The sequence below is a fragment of the Halichoerus grypus genome, chromosome X (assembly GCF_964656455.1).
Source record: "Halichoerus grypus chromosome X, mHalGry1.hap1.1, whole genome shotgun sequence".
Taxonomy (NCBI): Eukaryota; Metazoa; Chordata; class Mammalia; order Carnivora; family Phocidae; genus Halichoerus; species Halichoerus grypus.
This window is the reverse complement of record NC_135727.1, coordinates 1,529,110-1,547,341: the sequence shown is the minus strand read 5'-3', so window position 1 is coordinate 1,547,341 and position 18,232 is coordinate 1,529,110. Positions and strand designations below refer to the sequence as shown.

General features: G+C 52.9%; 2 protein-coding genes, 1 long non-coding RNA gene and 1 other non-coding gene across 6 annotated transcripts; 2 read left to right on the top strand and 2 right to left on the bottom strand.

The window, feature by feature from the left end:
* Positions 1–2,914: 2,914 nt before the first annotated feature.
* On the bottom strand, positions 2,915–3,775 carry LOC118547834 (uncharacterized). The gene is made up of 2 exons (XR_013444822.1): positions 3,514–3,775; positions 2,915–3,289 (listed from the first exon to the last, which is right to left on the bottom strand). It is a non-coding gene; the product is annotated as an uncharacterized LOC118547834 (long non-coding RNA).
* A 2,858-nt stretch (positions 3,776–6,633) lies between these two features.
* On the top strand, positions 6,634–9,329 carry RPL10 (ribosomal protein L10). Of its 2 annotated transcripts, XM_078064387.1 has the most exons (6): positions 6,639–6,806; positions 7,698–7,756; positions 7,843–7,950; positions 8,140–8,278; positions 8,869–9,031; positions 9,116–9,329. In XM_078064387.1, exons 1-6 carry the CDS (start codon positions 6,784–6,786, stop codon positions 9,266–9,268), a joined length of 645 nt encoding a protein of 214 aa, XP_077920513.1. In that variant the 5' UTR covers positions 6,639–6,783; the 3' UTR covers positions 9,269–9,329. The 2 variants fall into 2 exon arrangements, with proteins under 2 accessions (XP_077920514.1, XP_077920513.1); XM_078064388.1 differs by lacking the exon at positions 9,116–9,329 and having other exon boundaries at positions 6,634–6,806; positions 8,880–9,030.
* Positions 8,688–8,821, top strand: LOC144380653 (small nucleolar RNA SNORA70). The gene has a single exon (XR_013444875.1). It is a non-coding gene; the product is annotated as a small nucleolar RNA SNORA70 (small nucleolar RNA).
* Positions 9,330–10,190: 861 nt separating the features above from the next.
* On the bottom strand, positions 10,191–17,437 carry DNASE1L1 (deoxyribonuclease 1 like 1). Of its 2 annotated transcripts, XM_078064385.1 has the most exons (9): positions 17,383–17,437; positions 17,104–17,189; positions 13,912–14,124; positions 13,473–13,561; positions 13,302–13,388; positions 12,043–12,143; positions 11,787–11,899; positions 11,446–11,694; positions 10,191–11,363 (listed from the first exon to the last, which is right to left on the bottom strand). In XM_078064385.1, exons 3-9 carry the CDS (start codon positions 14,041–14,043, stop codon positions 11,235–11,237), a joined length of 900 nt encoding a protein of 299 aa, XP_077920511.1. In that variant the 5' UTR covers positions 14,044–14,124; positions 17,104–17,189; positions 17,383–17,437; the 3' UTR covers positions 10,191–11,234. The 2 variants fall into 2 exon arrangements, with proteins under 2 accessions (XP_077920511.1, XP_077920512.1); XM_078064386.1 differs by lacking the exon at positions 17,383–17,437 and having other exon boundaries at positions 17,108–17,337.
* Positions 17,438–18,232: the final 795 nt, after the last annotated feature.

The window sequence follows — 18,232 nt, the reverse complement described above, 5'->3', positions numbered from 1 at the left end:
GGCTCAAACTCACGATCCCGAGATCAAGAGTCCCATGCTCTTCCGACTGAGCCAGCCGGGGGCCCCTGGATGCTTTGCTCTAAAAGGAACTGCCAAATTGCCTCCCACCGCGGCTGTACCATTTTCCATTACCACCCTGCATATTTTTACAGCACATAATTGAAATTTTTTACAAAGCAACATTATTTTAAGACACATTGTTAACAGTTGTTTCTCTCTTCTAACTATATTCTTCTAATGGAATCACCAACATAGTTATTCACAGGTTTACACCCTACACATTTATTTTATTGTATTTATTTATTTTTCCACGTTTCATTGTGACTTTCTTTCCCTTAGCAATCGGTCTTTGAAAAACCTCCCACGTCAGTAAACAAATGCCTAGCTCATTTCTTCTCTGGCCGCGTGGTATTTGATAGCATACGTGTACCGTCATTTACATAACGAGTCCCCAGATGATGGTACTTTTACCTTTTCTCGCTCTCTCTCCGCAATTCAGCTTGGCGCTGCAACTTCCCACTGTGAACGTGTGTCCATCTCCCTCTAGGATAACGACCTCTAAGTGGAATTGCCAGGTTCAAAACCTACGGGCCTTTAAAATGTTGAGAGACACCAAGGAATTGCCTCCCCGAAAAAGGCACACTTGTCCTACACTAGGGCTGTTAGTTCTTTGTTAAGTATGTTGCAAAGCTCTTCCCTCAGTGTGTCTTTTGCCTTGAAAGACTAGGCTTGTTGGTTTGGGCCGTCAAGAAGTTGCACACTTTTTTTAAGATTTTATTTTTAAGTGATCTCTACACCCGACACGGGGCTCGAACTTAACAACCCCGAGATCCAAGAGCCGCATGCTCTACCGACTGAGCCGGCCAGGCGCCCGGAAGTTAGACCTTTTTAGATAACCAAATGTATTAAATTCTCAACTGATGATTTCTGGGTTGCGTATCTTGGGCACAAAGGCCTCCTCCCACGTGTGAGGACCGTGAGGAGACTCGGGACAGAATTGACGAGTCCCTGTTGCCAACTCCTCGGTGACCCAGGCCGGCAGGTTGACCCGCTGGTCCAGTCCCTGTGGCCCTGGACAGTTGGCCGCGGGATCCGGAGCTGCCTGGCTAGGTCCGGGCGGGGGTGGGGGGGTGGGGGTGGGGGCTGGGGGCGGGGCCGCTCTGACACCAGCTGCTGCCGTCCAGGGATGCCAGTCCAGTCTGAGAGAAAGGCAAGGAAATGTGTAATGAGAAAAGGTTAGTTACGCCGTTTCAATGCATAGGTGGCCCGCAGGTAAGCGAGAGACACCCCCGGGGGAAGCAGAGCACATGAGAACAGAGGAGGGAGCAGGGATGCGGCTGGGGCTGTGTGCAGGGGCTGCCGGGTTGGGTTTCCGCGGTGCTAGGAGTAAGGGCTTTCAGAAGGTGAGAGAGCAGAACGGAGATCCCGCCTAAAATCAGTGTTCTTGGGGCGCCTGGGTGGCTCAGTCGGTTGGGTGCCCGCCTTTGGCTCAGGTCATGATCCCGGAGTCCGGGGATCGAGGCTCCCGTGGGGCTCCCTGCTCAGTGGGGACTCTGCTTCTCCCTCTCCCTCAGCCGTCCCCCCCACCCCCCACCCCCTGCTTGTGCTCTCTGGCTCTATCTCTCCGTCAAATAAATAAAATAAAACCTTTAAAATAAATAAGTAAATAAATAAAACCAGTGTTCGTGAAGGGCGACCTCGGCGGGCCGAAGGAAGGACAGGGATATAAAAAGAAGTGGGTCTGAGTGAGCGGGGGAAGAACCCTCCCACGCCAGTCCTAGTATCCACGAACAGGGGCTGCCTTCCCCCGGCTGGCTGCAAGCTGAGGGGCTTCAGTGAACCCCTGGCTGAGAGAGGAACTGCCCCCCTCCACACCCCCACCACCCCCATCGTGGTAGTCCTGCTGGGCTCCTGGCAGAGCAAACCCACCCTCCCCGGAAGAGGATACCTCACCCCAGGCTTCGCTCACCCAGGACTCCACGGGGGGCCCAGCTGAAGATGGGTCAGTGACCTCCAATTGAAGACACCGCCCACGCTCCTGAACAATCCGCAGGTCTGTCAAAGACAGGACTGGCCCTACCGACATTCCCCAGGGTGTGACTCTCAGAGGCCAGAGAACGTAATTTCGGTAACGGCTGTGAGCGTTTGCCGTGGGCCTAGACTCCCCCCATCCCATCCTCCGGGCAGCCCTAGGAGGCTGTTAGCGGTGTCAGCCCCATTGTCCAGGTGAGGAAATGAGGAAAACACCACAGATGGGTTGAGCGGCTTCTTCTGAATCACTTGCTAGCAGGTGGCTGAGGCAGGGTGTGGATCAAGGACGTTGGGCTTCGAGCCTGACCCCTTTTTGTGGGCTGTGCTCTACAGTCTGGCTCGCTCCCTCATTTGGAGATTCCTGGGGCACGTGTGGCACATCAGTATGTCCTGAAGGCATGAGAGGTGAGCCCAGGTGAATCTCCCCCTGGCGGGCCTTGGGTCAGCACACAAAAAAGGGAGGAGGGTGAGAAAGAGAACCACCTTCTGCTCTTGGGCTTCATCGTGGGGGTGGGGGGTGCGGGGGGGGGGACTTCGAAACAGGGACTGGCATTACCTTTGAATTCTCATGAGATCAGAGAGCGGCGCTCTCGGATATTTACGTATCGTTTGCATTGTTGTGACAGAAAGCTACTCCGACTCCCCAAATCTTCCATAGCCTCTGAGATACAACAACATAAAGACACAGGAGAAGCATTCGAGTCCCACACCAGGATGGAGTCCCGCATGAGCTCCCGGCTCAGCGGGGTGTCTGCTTCTCCCTCCGACCCTTCCCTCTCTCGTGCTTTCTCTCTCTCGCTCGCTCTAGCTCTCAAATAAATCAATACCACCTTTATATAATAATAATAATAATAATAAAATAAAAACAAGAAAAGCGTCCAGGCAGGTTTGAAAAAGAACTTTAGAAGTAAAGAAACACCGTCATTGAAATAAAAAATCCCAACAGATGGATTAAATCACAGATAGGTGCCGCTGAAGAAAAGATTAGTGACCTGGAAGATGGTGCCTCCGAAATTACCTCCTGCCCTGTTTCCCCTCCCGGTGGATAATGTGGTTTCCTCCTTCCCTGAGAAATTGCAGCAGCCCCTCCTCAGAGGTCCAGGCTCTGGCTCTTCAAGGCCCCCTCATCCTGGCTTCTAGGCTCCTGGTGACACCAACCTGTTCCCCTTGCTCTAGGGGCGGCAGGTTCCTCCCGTATTATCTCCGTGACTCCAGTCGTCCGATCCCTGAGTGACCGACTGCTCATATTCGATCCCCTCTGTTGAGAAACTTTGTCTGGTTCTTGTAATCCTGACTCATGCCCGACTGATACAGGATCGGAACTGGGAGTGGTCCCAGAAGATGGACCCACAAAGACGGAGTGTGGGGACGGGTCTGGTCATGCCCTTGGGCTGGAGTGCGGGGCTCGGGTCCTCGCCAACGCGCAGTGGGACGTGAGGCGCCCGTGGCCGGCAGGGACCTCGTAATTTGTCAGGCCCTCACCTGCGGTTAACCGGGACGAAGGGCCCATCCTCAGTAAGCACCCCGGGGAGCCGGAGCGGCCGCTGCCCTGGACTGTCATGGCGCTAGGGATGGCTGTAAAGACCGTGGTGTGGGATGATTCCCGAGTGCACCTGAGAGTGCACAGAGAAAAAAGGACAAGTTCAGGTTCCTTACCTCTCAGCTCAAGTCACCGTATGATAACCAGAGAACTTCCAGGACGGCCCTAAAAATTCGCTCACTTCCTCTACCTGCAAGGGTTGACAGGGCTGAAAATCAAACGCAGCATTTAGCTGTGTGGGTTACAGAATCCCAAAGTCAGCTGAATTCCCAGCCTGTGTTTCTCATGTGAAAGGTAGGGCGGTGGTTGGAGGAGTGGGACCCTGAAGCCTGGCATTGGGACATCTGGTTGGCCTCAGTTGAAGCTGAGAATGGGGGTGCCACCAGTTCCTCTGAGGTTCATTTGCGGGTGGAGGTTGCTGCTTTCCCGTGTCTAAAGGACTGGCATTTCCTTGCTTGACAATGTGTCATTACCTCATCTGGGGTAGGTGCCTTGCAAGGGAACTCATGTTGTTTGAGACCCTGTGCAACAGTCCCTTTGACATTCAACCCATAACTACGGTGCAATCACAGTATGATCCATGGGGTGAAAGTCTGAACCATGAGGAAATAGCCCACAGATCAATAAAAATCCCAAGATTTAACTGGTATCTAACAAACGAATCCTATTTGAACATCATGGCAATGGATTCTCAGGCTGTCAGACTGAGGTAAATTGAGATACTCAATGGTGCTGAAGTCACTGATTGCCATGTACTTAGTAGAAGTTCCAGATTGAATGTGGTAGCACATGAGCTGGTGGAAAATCTAGCACTACACTTGGTAGGTTGACTGAAACTTGGACTCACTGGTGTCCTTTATTTGATGGGTTTCAATGCCAGGACTGTCTTGGTATGAGGTAGACAAGGGAATCCTAAGTGTTAGGGGAAATAAAAACATAATGTGTTAGAGAGAGAGAGGAATTTGAGGGTATATTCATCACAGTGGATATGAACACCCCACCTCTAACTATATTCCATGGAATGCCCAGAAGCAGCTCTTTTTTTTTTTTTTTTAAAGATTTTATTTATTTATTTGACAGAGAAAGACAGTGAGAGAGGGAATACAAGGAGGGGGAGTGGGAGAGGGAGAAGCAGGCTTCCCGCGGAGCAGGGAGCCTGACGCAGGGCTCGATCCCAGGACCCTGGGATCATGACCTGAGCTGAAGGCAGACGCTTAACGACTGAGCCACCCAGGCGCCCCCGCAGAAGCAGCTCTTTTTAGTGAAGCTTTGAGAGAACCTTTAGAGTGGAAATGCGTGCATCTTTTAGTTTTTTTCATTTTTTATTTTTTTAAAGATTTTATTTATTTATTTATTTGAGAAAGAGAATGAGATAGAGCATGAGAGAGGGGAGGGTCAGAGGGAGAAGCAGACTCCCTGCTGAGCAGGGAGCCCGATGCGGGACTCGATCCCGGGCCTCCAGGATCATGACCTGAGCCGAAGGCAGTCGCTCAACCAACTGAGCCACCCAGGCGCCCCGCGTGCATCTTTTAATAGCTCTATAAAGATCGCCACGGGGGCGCCCGGTCGGCTCAGTCGGTAAAGCATGAGACTCTTGATCCCTGGGTAGTGAGTTCAAGCCATATGTTGGGTGTGGAGTCTACTTCAAAAAAAAAAAAAAAAAAAAAAAAAAAAAGATCACCACGAATGAAATAATGAGGCAGAGTGCTTCAACATGCTTGATATATATAACCCTAAATGCTCTAGATGGGAACAAATTAACCTGACTTTATTTGCTCCAGTGGAATCACCGGCTCTCACCCAGTTTCCAGAACCAAAGTCCCTTGATGGATGGGGAGCTGGGTGCCCTGGATAACACTCTGCACCATCGCTGTTAAGTGCAAACTACAAAGGGACCTGCAGGCATTTACTCAAGTGACTGCTTGTCCTGGAGAACAGGTGTGCTTGAGCAGGATTCCCGCCTTGGCAGGCCACACCTATCAAGTGACGTGGGAAAGACTTTTGTTACCTTTCTCCTAGCTCCACCTCCAGAAGTGTGGACACTGGCGGTTACTGAGATCGCTGGTCGCTCAAGCACTAATTCTGCCCACCTTTCTGGATACTGTTCTTGTTGGGGAGGGGCGCTTTATATCGAACCATTTCAGAGGCACACTCTCCAGGCGCTGGCACGCAGTGGGAGGGATGGGGGGGCAGGGCCACAATGTGGGCCCTGGGAGGGTGGAAGCGCCCGGGAGCACACAGGATGCCGCTCTCAGAGGCCAGGACTGGGGCGCAGCCAGAGAAGGAATGACAGTGTTCGTTTGCAAACCTGGGTGGGGCCGCCGCCCTCCCTCTCCAAGTCATCCCAGGGAGCATAATGTTTCTCTTCTCTGCCGGATCAGGGTGGGCGGGGCGGGAGCTAAGGTGCACAGGGGGTCTCTCGGGTCCCGGATCATGGGGGAGGCCTCTCCTTGGCCTTTCTCTCGCGAGAGGTCGCAGCCCCGCCCCGTGTCTCCAGTGGGCGCGGGATATGCGCAGAGTTCACAGCACAGCCAGGTCCGGACTCTTCGGTTAGGGCGGGGGAGACGTGGGCGGAGTGAGCCTGCCGCCCCGCCGACAAAGGAACGCGGACCGAGACTCCAGCATGGCTTGTGTCGTGGAGTCCTGGAGCCCAGAGGGAGGCTCGGAGGCCGGGTCTCAGCCTCGTGACCTCCAGGAACACGCACGCAGCCGCCGTAAGCCCCACTCGAGGGTACTTTCCTTCTTTCAATTCCAGGAATATATGTCTTTTGATAGTTGGGGCAAAGCCTCGGGCAAGAGTTCTACACCCAAGATGGCCAGCCGGAAACGGGTTTCGGATGCCGATGTGGCGACGCCAGATTGGCCAGCTGGCCGCCCGTATGTTAACACGCAGTTGTGCCCCCGTTCTGCGCGTGTGCGGAGGCCACGCCTGCACACAGGCGCAGAAAGCCCTGCGTCTATGGTCCGGGAAGTGTGACAGAGCGTCCACCCGCCCTGGCCAGGACTCTATGGTACCCGTGCGCGAAGATAGCCCGCCTATATAAGGCATGCGCAGGCGAGCGAGCGCCTCTTTTCCTTCGGTGAGGTGAGTAGCAGGGACAGTATATCTGTGAGGTGCCCTTGCTGGTTCTCTGGCCTAGCTTGAGGCCTGTCCTCGTCTTCTGTCCCACTTTGTCTGTTTCGTTGCAGCCACTGAAGATCCTGGTGTCGCCATGGGCCGCCGCCCCGCCCGGTGGTGAGTGCCGAATCCGTGCAGTTTGGTAGCTGTGAAAAAGGGAGAACTGTATTTCACGATTAAAAGCAATCCTGGCAGGGAGTCTCTAGTGCCGCTTTCCTGTACTGGAACAGACTCCACGGTTTTCCCAATACCTTCCGGGTCGCTTGGGGGTCTTGGTGTATACTATGTTTCTTTAAAAGTTCATGCTGTTCTTGAGCGTTTCCTCTATTTTGTCGGGGGGGGGGTGGATTTGCTCTCCTGGAGTGCATATGCTCCGCCACTTTCAGGCTGGAAGCGACGTCCGCCTTGCTTCCCCCCTGTCCTGGAAATTCGTCACCTTTTTAGGCTCAATACTCTTTCAGGGCCTTTGTGTGCTATCCCGGTCTTATTTCCGGGCGACATGCCCGTCCCTTCTCGGGCGCCAAGGGCCGCCCTGAAAAGCGGGCTCGGCCGCGTCGTGTGCCCTGCAGGGGGCGTCAGAATCTCTTCACACGTGCTCCGGAGGCGGATTTAATGCCACGTGCCCAAAAGTCGGTGGCTGGCATGAACTGAGTTACTAATAGCAAACTTGGAGTGCTTTGAAGAGAGAGGTTTTTTGTTTGTTTTTCCTGGAAAAGCCCCTTTGGACCGTTTGACCTTATGCGAAGCATGAAACCATAATAAGGGATCAAATGAGATTTTTTTGCTTTTATGTTCTTAGCATGGGTGTTCTCTTAACTTTTGACCACCTTGTTTTGACCATGTCTTGCTTAGAGCTAATGTCCAGGGGTGGAGACAGCTGGGATTAACACATTGTTGTCCTCCCCATTCCCAGCTCTCCTTTGGTCTTAATTTAAGGGATTCCTCAAAGTGTTCCATTGTTGGGTTCACTTGTGAACTGTAACTTTGGGTTTCCCCCCCTCCCCGCAGTTACCGGTATTGTAAGAACAAGCCGTATCCAAAGTCTCGCTTCTGCAGAGGTGTCCCTGGTAAGTAGTGGGAGAGCTCCCAAACTGGTTTTGCTGCACTGACTCAGTTGCCCCCCCCCCCCCCCACTTACCCAAGTTCTTTTCAGATGCCAAGATCCGCATCTTTGACCTGGGGCGGAAGAAGGCAAAAGTGGATGAGTTCCCACTATGTGGCCACATGGTGTCAGATGAATACGAGCAGCTCTCCTCTGAAGGTGAGGCAGGATTCCTTCTTAATCACTCCATCCCTTCTCACCGCCCTGGTTTTATCAGTTAATCGTATCCAGTGGGGAGCCTTTGTCAGTATAGCCGATACAAATGTACTGTGAGAGCCAGGGAGGGTTACACTAAATGCTTCTGTGCTATCTTGTCTCACTCTGCTGCCTCCCCCGTTGCCAACCTAGCCCTGGAGGCTGCCCGTATTTGTGCCAACAAGTACATGGTGAAAAGCTGTGGCAAAGATGGTTTTCACATCCGAGTGCGGCTCCATCCCTTCCATGTCATCCGTATCAACAAGATGTTGTCCTGTGCTGGAGCTGACAGGTGAGCTGGGTCGTGGGTCTCTGCCTTTTCAGGTGTTTTCCCATACCTCGAGGCCCTTGTTTGGTTTGATTTTTTTCATCAGGGCAAAGAAATGGGCCTCACATAAAGAATTTAGCCACCTGTAATAAAGCTAGGTTAAAGGCTACCAGATGGATTTTAATGGACCATTTTCCCCTCATACCACTGCACAGAATTGACTTGCAGAAACAAACATAAAAGGCACCGTGACTAAGATTTAGCCTCTTGATGACAGGTGAAAGGAGGTGCTTCTGAGGGAGTAGCTTTAATCCTGATGACAGTCACCTGCCAGCAAGCAGGTAGCTGAAGCAGTCACAGTTTGGAGGGCTTTCAGACGAGCCCAATGATACCTTGTAGGGACTGGCTAGTCTGTTTTTGAGTTTTCTGTTCTCTGCAGCCAATTAAGCCGACTGTGCTCTTTGTCCATGGGGGCCCAGTGTGCCATGGCTGCAAACAGTAGCCTCCTTGGTAGTGTATGCAGCCTGTTGATTGTATGGGTTGCCCTAAGGGACCTTGGAGACAGCTCTTTCCAGTGGACACTGAGGTCTGACTTCATGCTATCTCCAATCTAGGCTGCAGACAGGTATGCGGGGTGCCTTTGGAAAGCCCCAGGGCACAGTAGCCAGGGTCCACATTGGCCAAGTCATCATGTCCATCCGTACCAAGCTGCAGAACAAGGAGCATGTGATTGAGGCCCTACGGAGGGCCAAGTTCAAGTTCCCTGGCCGCCAGAAGGTGAGTTGTGCTGAAACCACTGTCCTGCCTGTGCTTGCCCTAGTGTCCAGGCTTCTTCATGCCATTCTCTTTCTCTCTCCCTAGATCCACATCTCCAAGAAGTGGGGCTTTACTAAGTTTAATGCGGATGAATTTGAAGACATGGTGGCTGAAAAGCGGCTTATCCCAGATGGCTGTGGGGTCAAATACATCCCTAATCGTGGCCCCTTGGACAAATGGAGGGCTCTGCACTCCTGAGAATCTCGGCACTGCCCCCTCCCGACTCATGCCCACCAATAAAACCTACTTCCTGTCTGTCTGTGCATCTGGATTCATGGAGGGTTGGGGCTCTTTGGAAACTCTCAAGTCATGGTCCTTTATTTTGAGAAGAAGGCTGACAAGTTGGCCAGGACCAGCATCCTCTCAGTTGTCTAGTTAGGACATTGACTTGGACGTACCTAGATCAGATGTTGTCTGTTCAAAATTTCCCTTTGCAAGTCCAGTCTGTGATGAGTCCATAGGCATTGAGTGCTCCTTTAGTAAAGTGCCCTGCCCCCGCGATTAAAAAGGGCTTGTGGCCTAAGGCTGACTTGTGGCTGCTGTAGAAGCTCTCCCTGAGGATCCCAGACCAGCAACATAACTGCAAATGGGGAGAAGTGAAGACTAGGCATGGTTCCAGCCATGTTTCAACCAGCACTCTAGGAGATGGGCCCTCCGGTTAGCCCTTGAATAGTTTCTTGTGTTAGGTTGTAAGGCAGCTTTGACCCACACTCACCACCTACCACCCCTTCTGGGGCCTCCTCTCCACGTGCTTGACCACTTTGGCTAGTGTCCGACCTGACCTCAAGCTCCCCCCACCTGAAATGGCCCATAGGCAAGACAACCTTTTGGCAAGTAGTGTGCAGCTCCCCTTGGTCTGGGGATTCTGTGTTGTCTGGCACGGTTGTGTACCAGGGTTCCAAAAGCATTAGTTGGGCTCAGTATCACGGGGCAGCAAAAACAAGCCCCCGAGAATCCCTACTAGGCCTGATGGCTTGTGGTTCTCCAGCCAGAAGCAGGTCCTAAAGAGAGATGGTTCCAGAGTGGGCCACAGTGGTCACTGAGCGCCTCTGCCGCTTCCCCAGGCTGGGCTGGGTTGCATTGAATCCACTGGCCTTTTGTAATCATTACTTAACAGACATTTCTAAGGTTGAAAATTACTTTTATTTTTGACCTTGAGATGATTCTAAACCATAAATAGTGTTTAAATGGCCCTGATAATCCTGCTAGCTGGTTTTACTGAGCTCTGTCTCTGGAAAATGAAGCTGGGGAAGGGAGGGTTCTACGATACCAACACCCTAAATAAGATCATTGGTAACATTTTGCTAAGTGTCCTGTAGTCCCTTTACCTGCACGAGCACGTACTCATACAGTTGCTGTTAGTTACATAAGTGGTGCATCTCTCTATGTGCCTGTAGCCTTGGTACCCAGCCCGAGCCACGCCTCGTACACGTGCCCCCAGTGTGGACTGACCATACCCTGGGTGGGGCGAGGTTGGGCTGCACCATGGTTGTGAACATGGGCTTGACAGCAGGCAGCAGGGCTGTTTGAAGCTATTTTCATGTATGGGATTACAACAAGCTTCATTTTCTGTTCGCTAGTTACTGTGTGTGTGTAAACTGCTTATCGATCCTTGTGTCTGCTAGAATCTTAATATTGATTCATACGGATCCTGTGTGCAATAAAAACGGCCCTCTGGCACATCTGCTCCACGTATGTAATATCCCTCAATTTAGCTTTTTGTTCTCAGCGTGTAAGTTTCCTTTTTGTCCTATAATAAAATCTTTTGTTCTGCTGTGATTCCCTTTTCTGAGCCCTGCAGTTGAGCCAAAATCACCTGAGCCCCCTTTTCTCCCCCAGCCCTGGAGCCTGCTCTATCCGCACTCTTGACACTAGCTGGGGGCAGAGTGGCATGGGTCTAGCCTCAGGGCCCATGCCTCCCTCTACATCCTAATGCCAGGCAGGGGCCCAACCAAAGAGCAAGCCAAACCAAAGAAAAGGCAGATGGAGAAGGGTTGCAGTCCAGTGGGGTAGAGCTATAATCAGATGGAGGAGGGCTGCAGTGGAAGCTTCTCAGGAGTCTCTCCGGCTCTAGAGCAGTCGGGGAGCACACCGGAGAGAGCAGGATTTGAGTCCTGAGGGCAGCACAGTCCTCACATCTGTGGGCAGCAGGCTCGGGGCTGGTTCAGGCCACCAGGCCCAGCGGGGGGAGCAGGAGTAGCAGCAACAGAAGGGCCAGGCCGAGAGGCTGGACCCTGGGTGCTGCCTGGTTCAGCTCCACTTCCACGGGGTAGTGGTCGCTGATGTTGAGGGCCTGGGGGTAGGCAGCAGGACAGAGGATCAGTGCCGGGGCGGAGGGACTTCCCTGGGACCCCGTCCCGGCCTCCCCGCCTCACCTCCTCCTCGGTGAGCTGGAAGCTGCTGGGGAAGTTGAAGGCAGCCGCAGAGCGCAGCCGACTCCGGCAGTGCTCCCCGTGCAGCACTATGCGGTCATAAGCGCAGTGGGTGCTGGCCCGCACTGTGGTGTCCTCGTCGTCGTCAATCGCCCAGTGGAAGCCTGCCTCAGTCCGCAGCACCAGCTCACCCAGGCGCTTTTTGGTCAGGAAGGCACAGTCAGCGTTGAAGTCCCCGAGCAGGATCATGTCCTGGAGGCGGGGTCGGGGTGGGCGGCAGCAGTCAGACCTGGCCACCCAACCCTCCTGTCCCCAGCCCTCCTGTGCCATCTGCCCAACCCTACCCTGTTCTGCCAGCGCTGGGAGACATCCAGAAAGACGTCATACAGGGCATTCAGCTCTTGCTCTACGGCCTTCGGAGTGGTGTGCAGCGGGACCAGCACCAGGCTGCGAAGGACTGCAAGCCCCAGGAATGGAGGACTCCCACCCACTCCTGGGCACCCCCACCCAGCCTCTTCCCAGTAACCAGGCCCTCGGTACAGCCAGCCAGACCCTCCTTCCTGCTCCCACATAGCAGGGCCACCCTTCTTCCCTTCCTACCCTTGCTGGGAAAAGTGAACTGGGCCACAAAGGGCTCCCGGGCAAATAGATCATCCTTGTCCTTGTACACGTAGGAATCCAGGACCTGTGTCTTGTGTGACCTGGGGGACCAAGGGATGAGAAGCAGTGGCCCCACATCACTGATTTGGTTTGCGAGGGGCCCTCCACTACCAGCCCTATTTCATGTGACCGCAGCCTCCTAGCTGCTTTTCTAGAACTTGTTTCTTATTGAGATATAATTCACATACCATGGAATTCACCTGTTTAAAACGCACAATTCAATGGTATTGAGCAGCCCCACAGAGGGGCTGCTCAAGAAACTGTAGGGCCCGGACTCATCAAATCTGCCAGGATAGGGAAACCCAGGGTCAGGGGCCCCGAGGCTCCGGAGGGGGCCAGATTAGACCCACAGAAGAATTAGGACATTCACAGGGTTGTGAAACCATTGCCACATTCAGTTTTGGAAACTACTTATGGCCCGAAAAAGCCATGTACCCATGAGCAGTGGCTCCCCATTCCCCTCCTCTGCCGCTGGCGGCCACTGATCTGTTTTCTGTCTCTGTAGATTTGCCTGTTCTGGACACTTTGTGTGAAGGGAATCAAAGTCATATGTGGTGTTTTGTGTCTGGCTCCTTTCCCTTAGCACACAGGTTTTCAAGGTCCATCCACGCCACAGCACGGCTCAAGCTTCTTCATCCCTTCTTGTGGCCAGGTAACATTCCAGTGTATAAAGAGCTGATGGACACTCGGACTGCTGTTTCCAATCTGGGGCTGTTATGAGCATTTCCATGTGGATGTGTTTCTGTACCCCCCACCTCATTATTTTGGAGTGAATTCTAGACATATGATTTCATCTGTATAAACAGGTCTCCTTACCTGACCACCCCCCTTGCCCTCTCCATCCTGACCCCCGAGGGCTCCTCTGCCCCAGGCTATCCCAAGGACTTAGGGCTATCTCTGGAAACTGGGTCTGCCCAAAGTCCACAACAAGCCCCCACAGTGGCTTCCACAGGTGAGAGGCAAAGAAGCCCCACACCTGTGCGCGCAAAACGAAGGCCTCCTGCTGTAGGGACACATGGGCATCAAAGCTGGCTAGGGTAGAGGGGGGTAAGATCCCCAAAGAAACCCACTGAGGAGAAAAAGTGCAATGAGAAGGTGAGGGCCACCCCAGGAGGAAGGAGCCCGTAGTCGTTGGGACTGCAGAGGCACCTCGCACTGGGCCAAGTGCCAAGCCCGGCCCGGCCACCATCTGTGCTTACCGGTACACGTACACGTACTTCTCCATGTATGTGCTGCGCCCCAGAGAGGGGCTGCTCAAGAAACTGTAGGGCCCGGAGTCATCAAATCTGCCAGGATAGGGAAACCCAGGGTCAGGGGCCCCGAGGCTCCGGGGGGGGGGGTGCAGATTAGACCCACAGAACCCTCCTCACCGATTGAGTTCTCGAAGCAGGAGGGACATAGCACTGCCAGAAGCGTCCACCACCTCCTGCAGCAGCATGATGTCGCAGCGAGCCAGGATCTGCAGGACAGCAGAAGGGCTGGCCCCACTCAGTGCCAGCGACCCCAGGAGGAAGGTGGGGTCCCTGGGGAACTAGCACCGGTGTGGCCAAGAGTGATACGGCTCTCTGGCTGAGGCCCACAGAGAGCACTGGGACCAGCAAGGACTTGGGAGAAGGCCGAGTGCCACCCCAGCCACACTGCATCCACGTTACAGAGGAGGAGACTGAGGCCAATGACAGGGAAGGAATGTGCTCCACATCTCCACACCCACGCCTCTTGATGTCCCCTCTTCTCTGGGAAGTGCCCCTGGCCAGGCAGGGCAGGGGGATTTGGGTCGCGGGCACAGCTTTCCCTCAGTGATGAACCTACCCGGACGAAGGTGTCCATCACATGCTCTCTGGCTGCCTTGGAAAGCGTCAGCCGCTGGGCATTGAAGGCACAGATGCGAAAGGCCTCAGCCCCACCAGGCAGGAGAAGCAGGAGCACGGCTGGGCAGTGCATGGCTCTGTGGGGGTTGCTGGGACCCTCTGGAGGAATCCAGGCCGTCCCGGGGTGCGGTCCCAGCTAGGCTCAGTTCTGCTTCTGAAAGGACATGGCAGCGTGGGACAGAGGAAGTGATGTTCATCCTGCTGCCCAGCACCAGCCTCCCAGAATGGCCAGCATCGCAGATTTCCTGCCTTTCTCCCTGTGGACAACTTCCAACATCAGCACATAGGGCTAGACTTCATTCTTTTTTCCTCTGAATGATTTTAAGTGGGGCGCCTGGGTGGCACAGTTGGTTGGACGTCTGACTCTTGATTTTGTCTCAGGTCACGATCCCGGAGTCCCGGGATCAAGCCCCCGCATCAGTGGGCTCCCTGCTCAGTGGGGAGTCTGCTTCTTCCTCTCCCTCTGCCTCCTCCCCCTTGTTCATGCTCTGTCTCTCTCTCTCAAATAAATAAATAAAATCTTTTATTTTATTTATTTTTTTTAAAGATTTTATTTATTTATTTGAGAGAGAGAGACACAGCGAGAGAGGGAACACAAGCAGGGGGAGTGGGAGAGGGAGAAGCAGGCTTCCCACCGAGCAGGGAGCCCGATGTGGGGCTCGATCCCAGGACCCCGGGATCATGACCTGAGCTGAAGGCAGACGCTTAACGACTGAGCCACCCAGGCGCCCCTTAACCATTTTAAAGTATACAGCTCAGTAGCATTAAGCACATTCACACTGTTGTGCAACCATCACCACCATCCATCGCCAGAATTTTTCCAACTTCCCAAACTGAAACCCTGTCCCCATTAACACTCGTTCCCTATCCCCCTCCCCCCAGCCCCTGGCGCCCACTGTCCTACTTTCTGTCTCTATGAATCTGACTACTCTCGGCACCTCATAGGAGAGAAATCATACAGTATCTGTCTATTTGTGACTGGCTGATTTCACTCAGCATAATGTCCTCAAACCTTATCTATGTTGTAGCATATGTCAGAATTTCTGTCGTTTTTAAGGCCAAATAGTATTCAACTAACTGTGTGGATAAACCACACGGATTTCAACTGTATGGATTAAATATTCGACTGTATGGATAAACCCGGGTTTACTTTTTTACATTCCCACCAACAGGTCACAAGAGTTCGACCTCACAACTAATTCCAACTTTTCACCACCATTAGCAACAGGAGGATCACCTTCAACATCTCTCTCTGCTTGTGAGATGCTATCTTTAAGACGAACGCATTTTGCTCCCTCTTTCTCTTGGTTTATCTTTGTTTCAGATGCACCCAAACTTTGTCCTGTTATTTGGGTTCAGCCCCTTGCTTGCTCCCTATCTGTGTCATTCTCACTTAAGCAATGTAAGTCCCTCTACTTCTGTCTGCCTGCTTTTCTCTGTCACCTTTGTAACCAAACTCAAGGGGTTCACCACTTGAGGTGCACCAAATTGAACACAACCCAAGGAAGTGTTGAAAGCAAAGAGGTTTTTAGTTCCTGTTATAAGTAAGGAGACAGGGGGCGCCTGGGTGGCTCAGTCGTTAAGCGTCTGCCTTCAGCTCAGGTCATGATCCCAGGGTCCTGGGATCGAGCCCCACATCGGGCTCCCTGCTCCGCGGGAAGCCTGCTTCTCCCTCTCCCACTCCCCCTGCTTGTGTTCCCTCTCTCGCTGTGTCTCTCTCTGTCAAATAAATAAATAAAATCTTTAAAAAAAAAAAAAAAGTAAGGAGACAGGGAGATGACTCTCAAAGCACTGTCTCCCCATGAGGTTAATAATAGGAAGCTTTTATCCAGTGTATTAGGGGGTCGGGGCAGGGAGCTTACACAGGCAGTTTGGGTTCAATTGTGCATGCCTAGCATGTCAACATGTTAGTGCATACAACGTATGTTCAAAAAAGGGTGGACAGGGGTGCCTGGGTGGCTCAGTCGGTTAAGCGGCTGCCTTTGGCTCAGGTCCTGATTGAGCCCCACGTCGGGCTCTCTGCTCAATGGAGAGCCTGCTTCTCCCTCTCCCTCTGCCTGCCTCTCTGGCTACTTGTGCTCTCTTTCTCTCTGTCAAATAAATAAATAAAATCTTTAAAAAAATTTTTTTAAAAAAATTTTAAAAAAAGGGTGGAAAACTCTGCCTATAGGAGAAGATTTTAGTATTATAATGAGCTAAAGGTAGTTACTTTAGGACAACGGGGTGGGGGGGGTTCCATGCTCAGCTCCAATCCAGCTCAAACTGGCTCACATAAGCAGCTATCAGGCAAGACACACCTAGCAAGGGGCGATCAGGTGAAACACCTAGTTAGTTGGGTGTCTCCTTGGCTGGAACTGTTGGTTCTGCAAAATAAGCCATATTCCTTCTCTGCTTTTGTCCCTTCCTCCCTCCCTTCTACTGATAGCTCTCAGCCCTCTTATTTTTTTTAAGATTTTATTTATTTGGGGGGTGGGAGAGAGAGAGAGAAAATGAGCAGAAGGGAGAGGGAGAGAGAGAATCTGGAGCAGACTCCACACTGAGCACAGAGCCCCACACGGAGCTCCATTTCACGACCCTGAGATCACCACCTGAGCCGAAACCGAGTAGGACGCTTAACCGACGGAGCCACCCAGGCGCCCCTTTCAGCCCTCTTAAGCCCTCTTATTTGAGTAATTTCCCACTGCATCCCAGGTAACATTTTGTCACCTCCCTCTCTGCCTTCCTCTGTCTTTCTCGCCCTCTCTTCTCTGTTTTCCCCTCTTTGTCATCTAGTCTCTGCATCTCTTTCATACTCCTGGCTGGGCTGAATGCCTGTCTCTCCCTGGCCACCTGCTCTGTCACTCAGGCTGGCTTGGGTGCCCTGCCCTGGTTACTATTCTGGGATGTATGTGGACACTTGAGCAGCCCAGGGCTGTCAAGGGAAGGCTCGGAGGCTCTGGGGTCAGGGGCCCGCAGAAGGGCCAAGGTCAAGAAGAACCACAGTGACTGTTCCTGGCCTCAGCCCAAAGCCTAGCCCAGGCTCCCAAGGCCAACCCTTGGCCCCAGGGGTTCCCTTCCCCTCTCACCCCTGTCCTCAGGCCGGGGCGGGGGGGGGGTAACTTTCTCCCTCCCTCTGCTCAGAGGGCTCCCATACCTACTCAGACCCTCAGACCAGCTCGTATCCACGCCTGCCGGAGCTGTAAGCGGATCGCAACACCTCTACGGAATCGCAGCAGCCGTCTGGGCAGGAACCGTAGGGGAGAAAAGAGGAAGAGGCTGTCTTCCCGACCCACCCGTCAGGCCAGGCCGGTCGCCCCACCCTTCTTGGCGCTGAGGCTCTGCCCCCCAGGGCCGAGCGCTGGACTCCACCTTCCCTGGCCCACGTGGAAAGCAGGCGCCGGCGGAGGCCTGGAGCTGGGGGCAGATGACAGACCTGTGAGTCACAGAGAGTAATCGAGCCTCAGCATTCCCATAATGAGTAGCTGCCTGTGCCAAGGGTGCGCGGGGAGGAGGAGCCGGCGCGCAAATGCAGACCCGGAGCTGTGCTCTCCCAGGCCCGGCCCTCAGTCCCCGACACGGGCTGCCTCTAGGCAGCATCTGGTACGGAAGACACAGGAGCCCGAGCTTGTGCCCGTCGTAGGGGAGCCCTGCGGCGAGCCTGGGGGCTCCCCCGAGGACAAGAGCCTCCTCTCCATGTCCTCAGGCCCGTTGCCAGTGTGGCTGCACACTCCTACGCCCTCTGGAGACCCCAAGTGAGCCAGCCAGGCGCCCCTATTTATTATTTTTGAAGCACAGTTGTATCGATTAAAAAAAAAAAAATTTGTTTCTAGGGTCGCCTGGCTGGCTCAGTCAGTAGGGCATGCGACCCTTGAATTCAGGATTCTGAGTTCAAGCCCCACGTTGGGCGTAGAAATTACTTAAATAAAAAAGAAGGAGGAGGAGGAGGAGAAGGATAAGAAGAAAAATAAACAGACTGCTTAGCCGATACAAGGCTTTCTTCCGCGGTGATAAACATGTTTTGGGGAAACAGAGGTGGTGGTTGAGAACACTGGAAATGTACTAAATGACGGAAAATACTATATTATACATAGTATCTTTTTATTATTTGGCATATGTTGCTACATATGTATTACATCACATATTACATGTTACATATAGATACACATATTGTACGTATCTGTAATATTGTAACAAATTGTGTGCAGAAATTACATAAAAATTACATAATGTAACATATAACAGGTTATATACGTAAAATACGGTATAGAATATAAAATGCTACA

Excerpts from the sequence above, each read along its gene's own strand:
- RPL10 (XM_078064387.1), top strand. The coding sequence starts at position 6,784 with ATGGGCCGCCGCCCCGCCCGGTG. Across the intron at positions 7,757-7,842 it reads CTTCTGCAGAGGTGTCCCTG|ATGCCAAGATCCGCATCTTT; the intron begins GTAAGTAGTGGG and ends AGTTCTTTTCAG. Across the intron at positions 8,279-8,868 it reads TCCTGTGCTGGAGCTGACAG|GCTGCAGACAGGTATGCGGG; the intron begins GTGAGCTGGGTC and ends TCTCCAATCTAG.
- DNASE1L1 (XM_078064385.1), bottom strand. The coding sequence starts at position 14,043 with ATGCACTGCCCAGCCGTGCTCCTGCTTCTCCTGCCTGGTGGGGCTGAG. Across the intron at positions 12,144-13,301 it reads AAGTACGTGTACGTGTACCG|GTCACACAAGACACAGGTCC; the intron begins GTAAGCACAGAT and ends TTGGTCCCCCAG. Across the intron at positions 11,364-11,445 it reads TCCAGCTCACCGAGGAGGAG|GCCCTCAACATCAGCGACCA; the intron begins GTGAGGCGGGGA and ends GCCTACCCCCAG.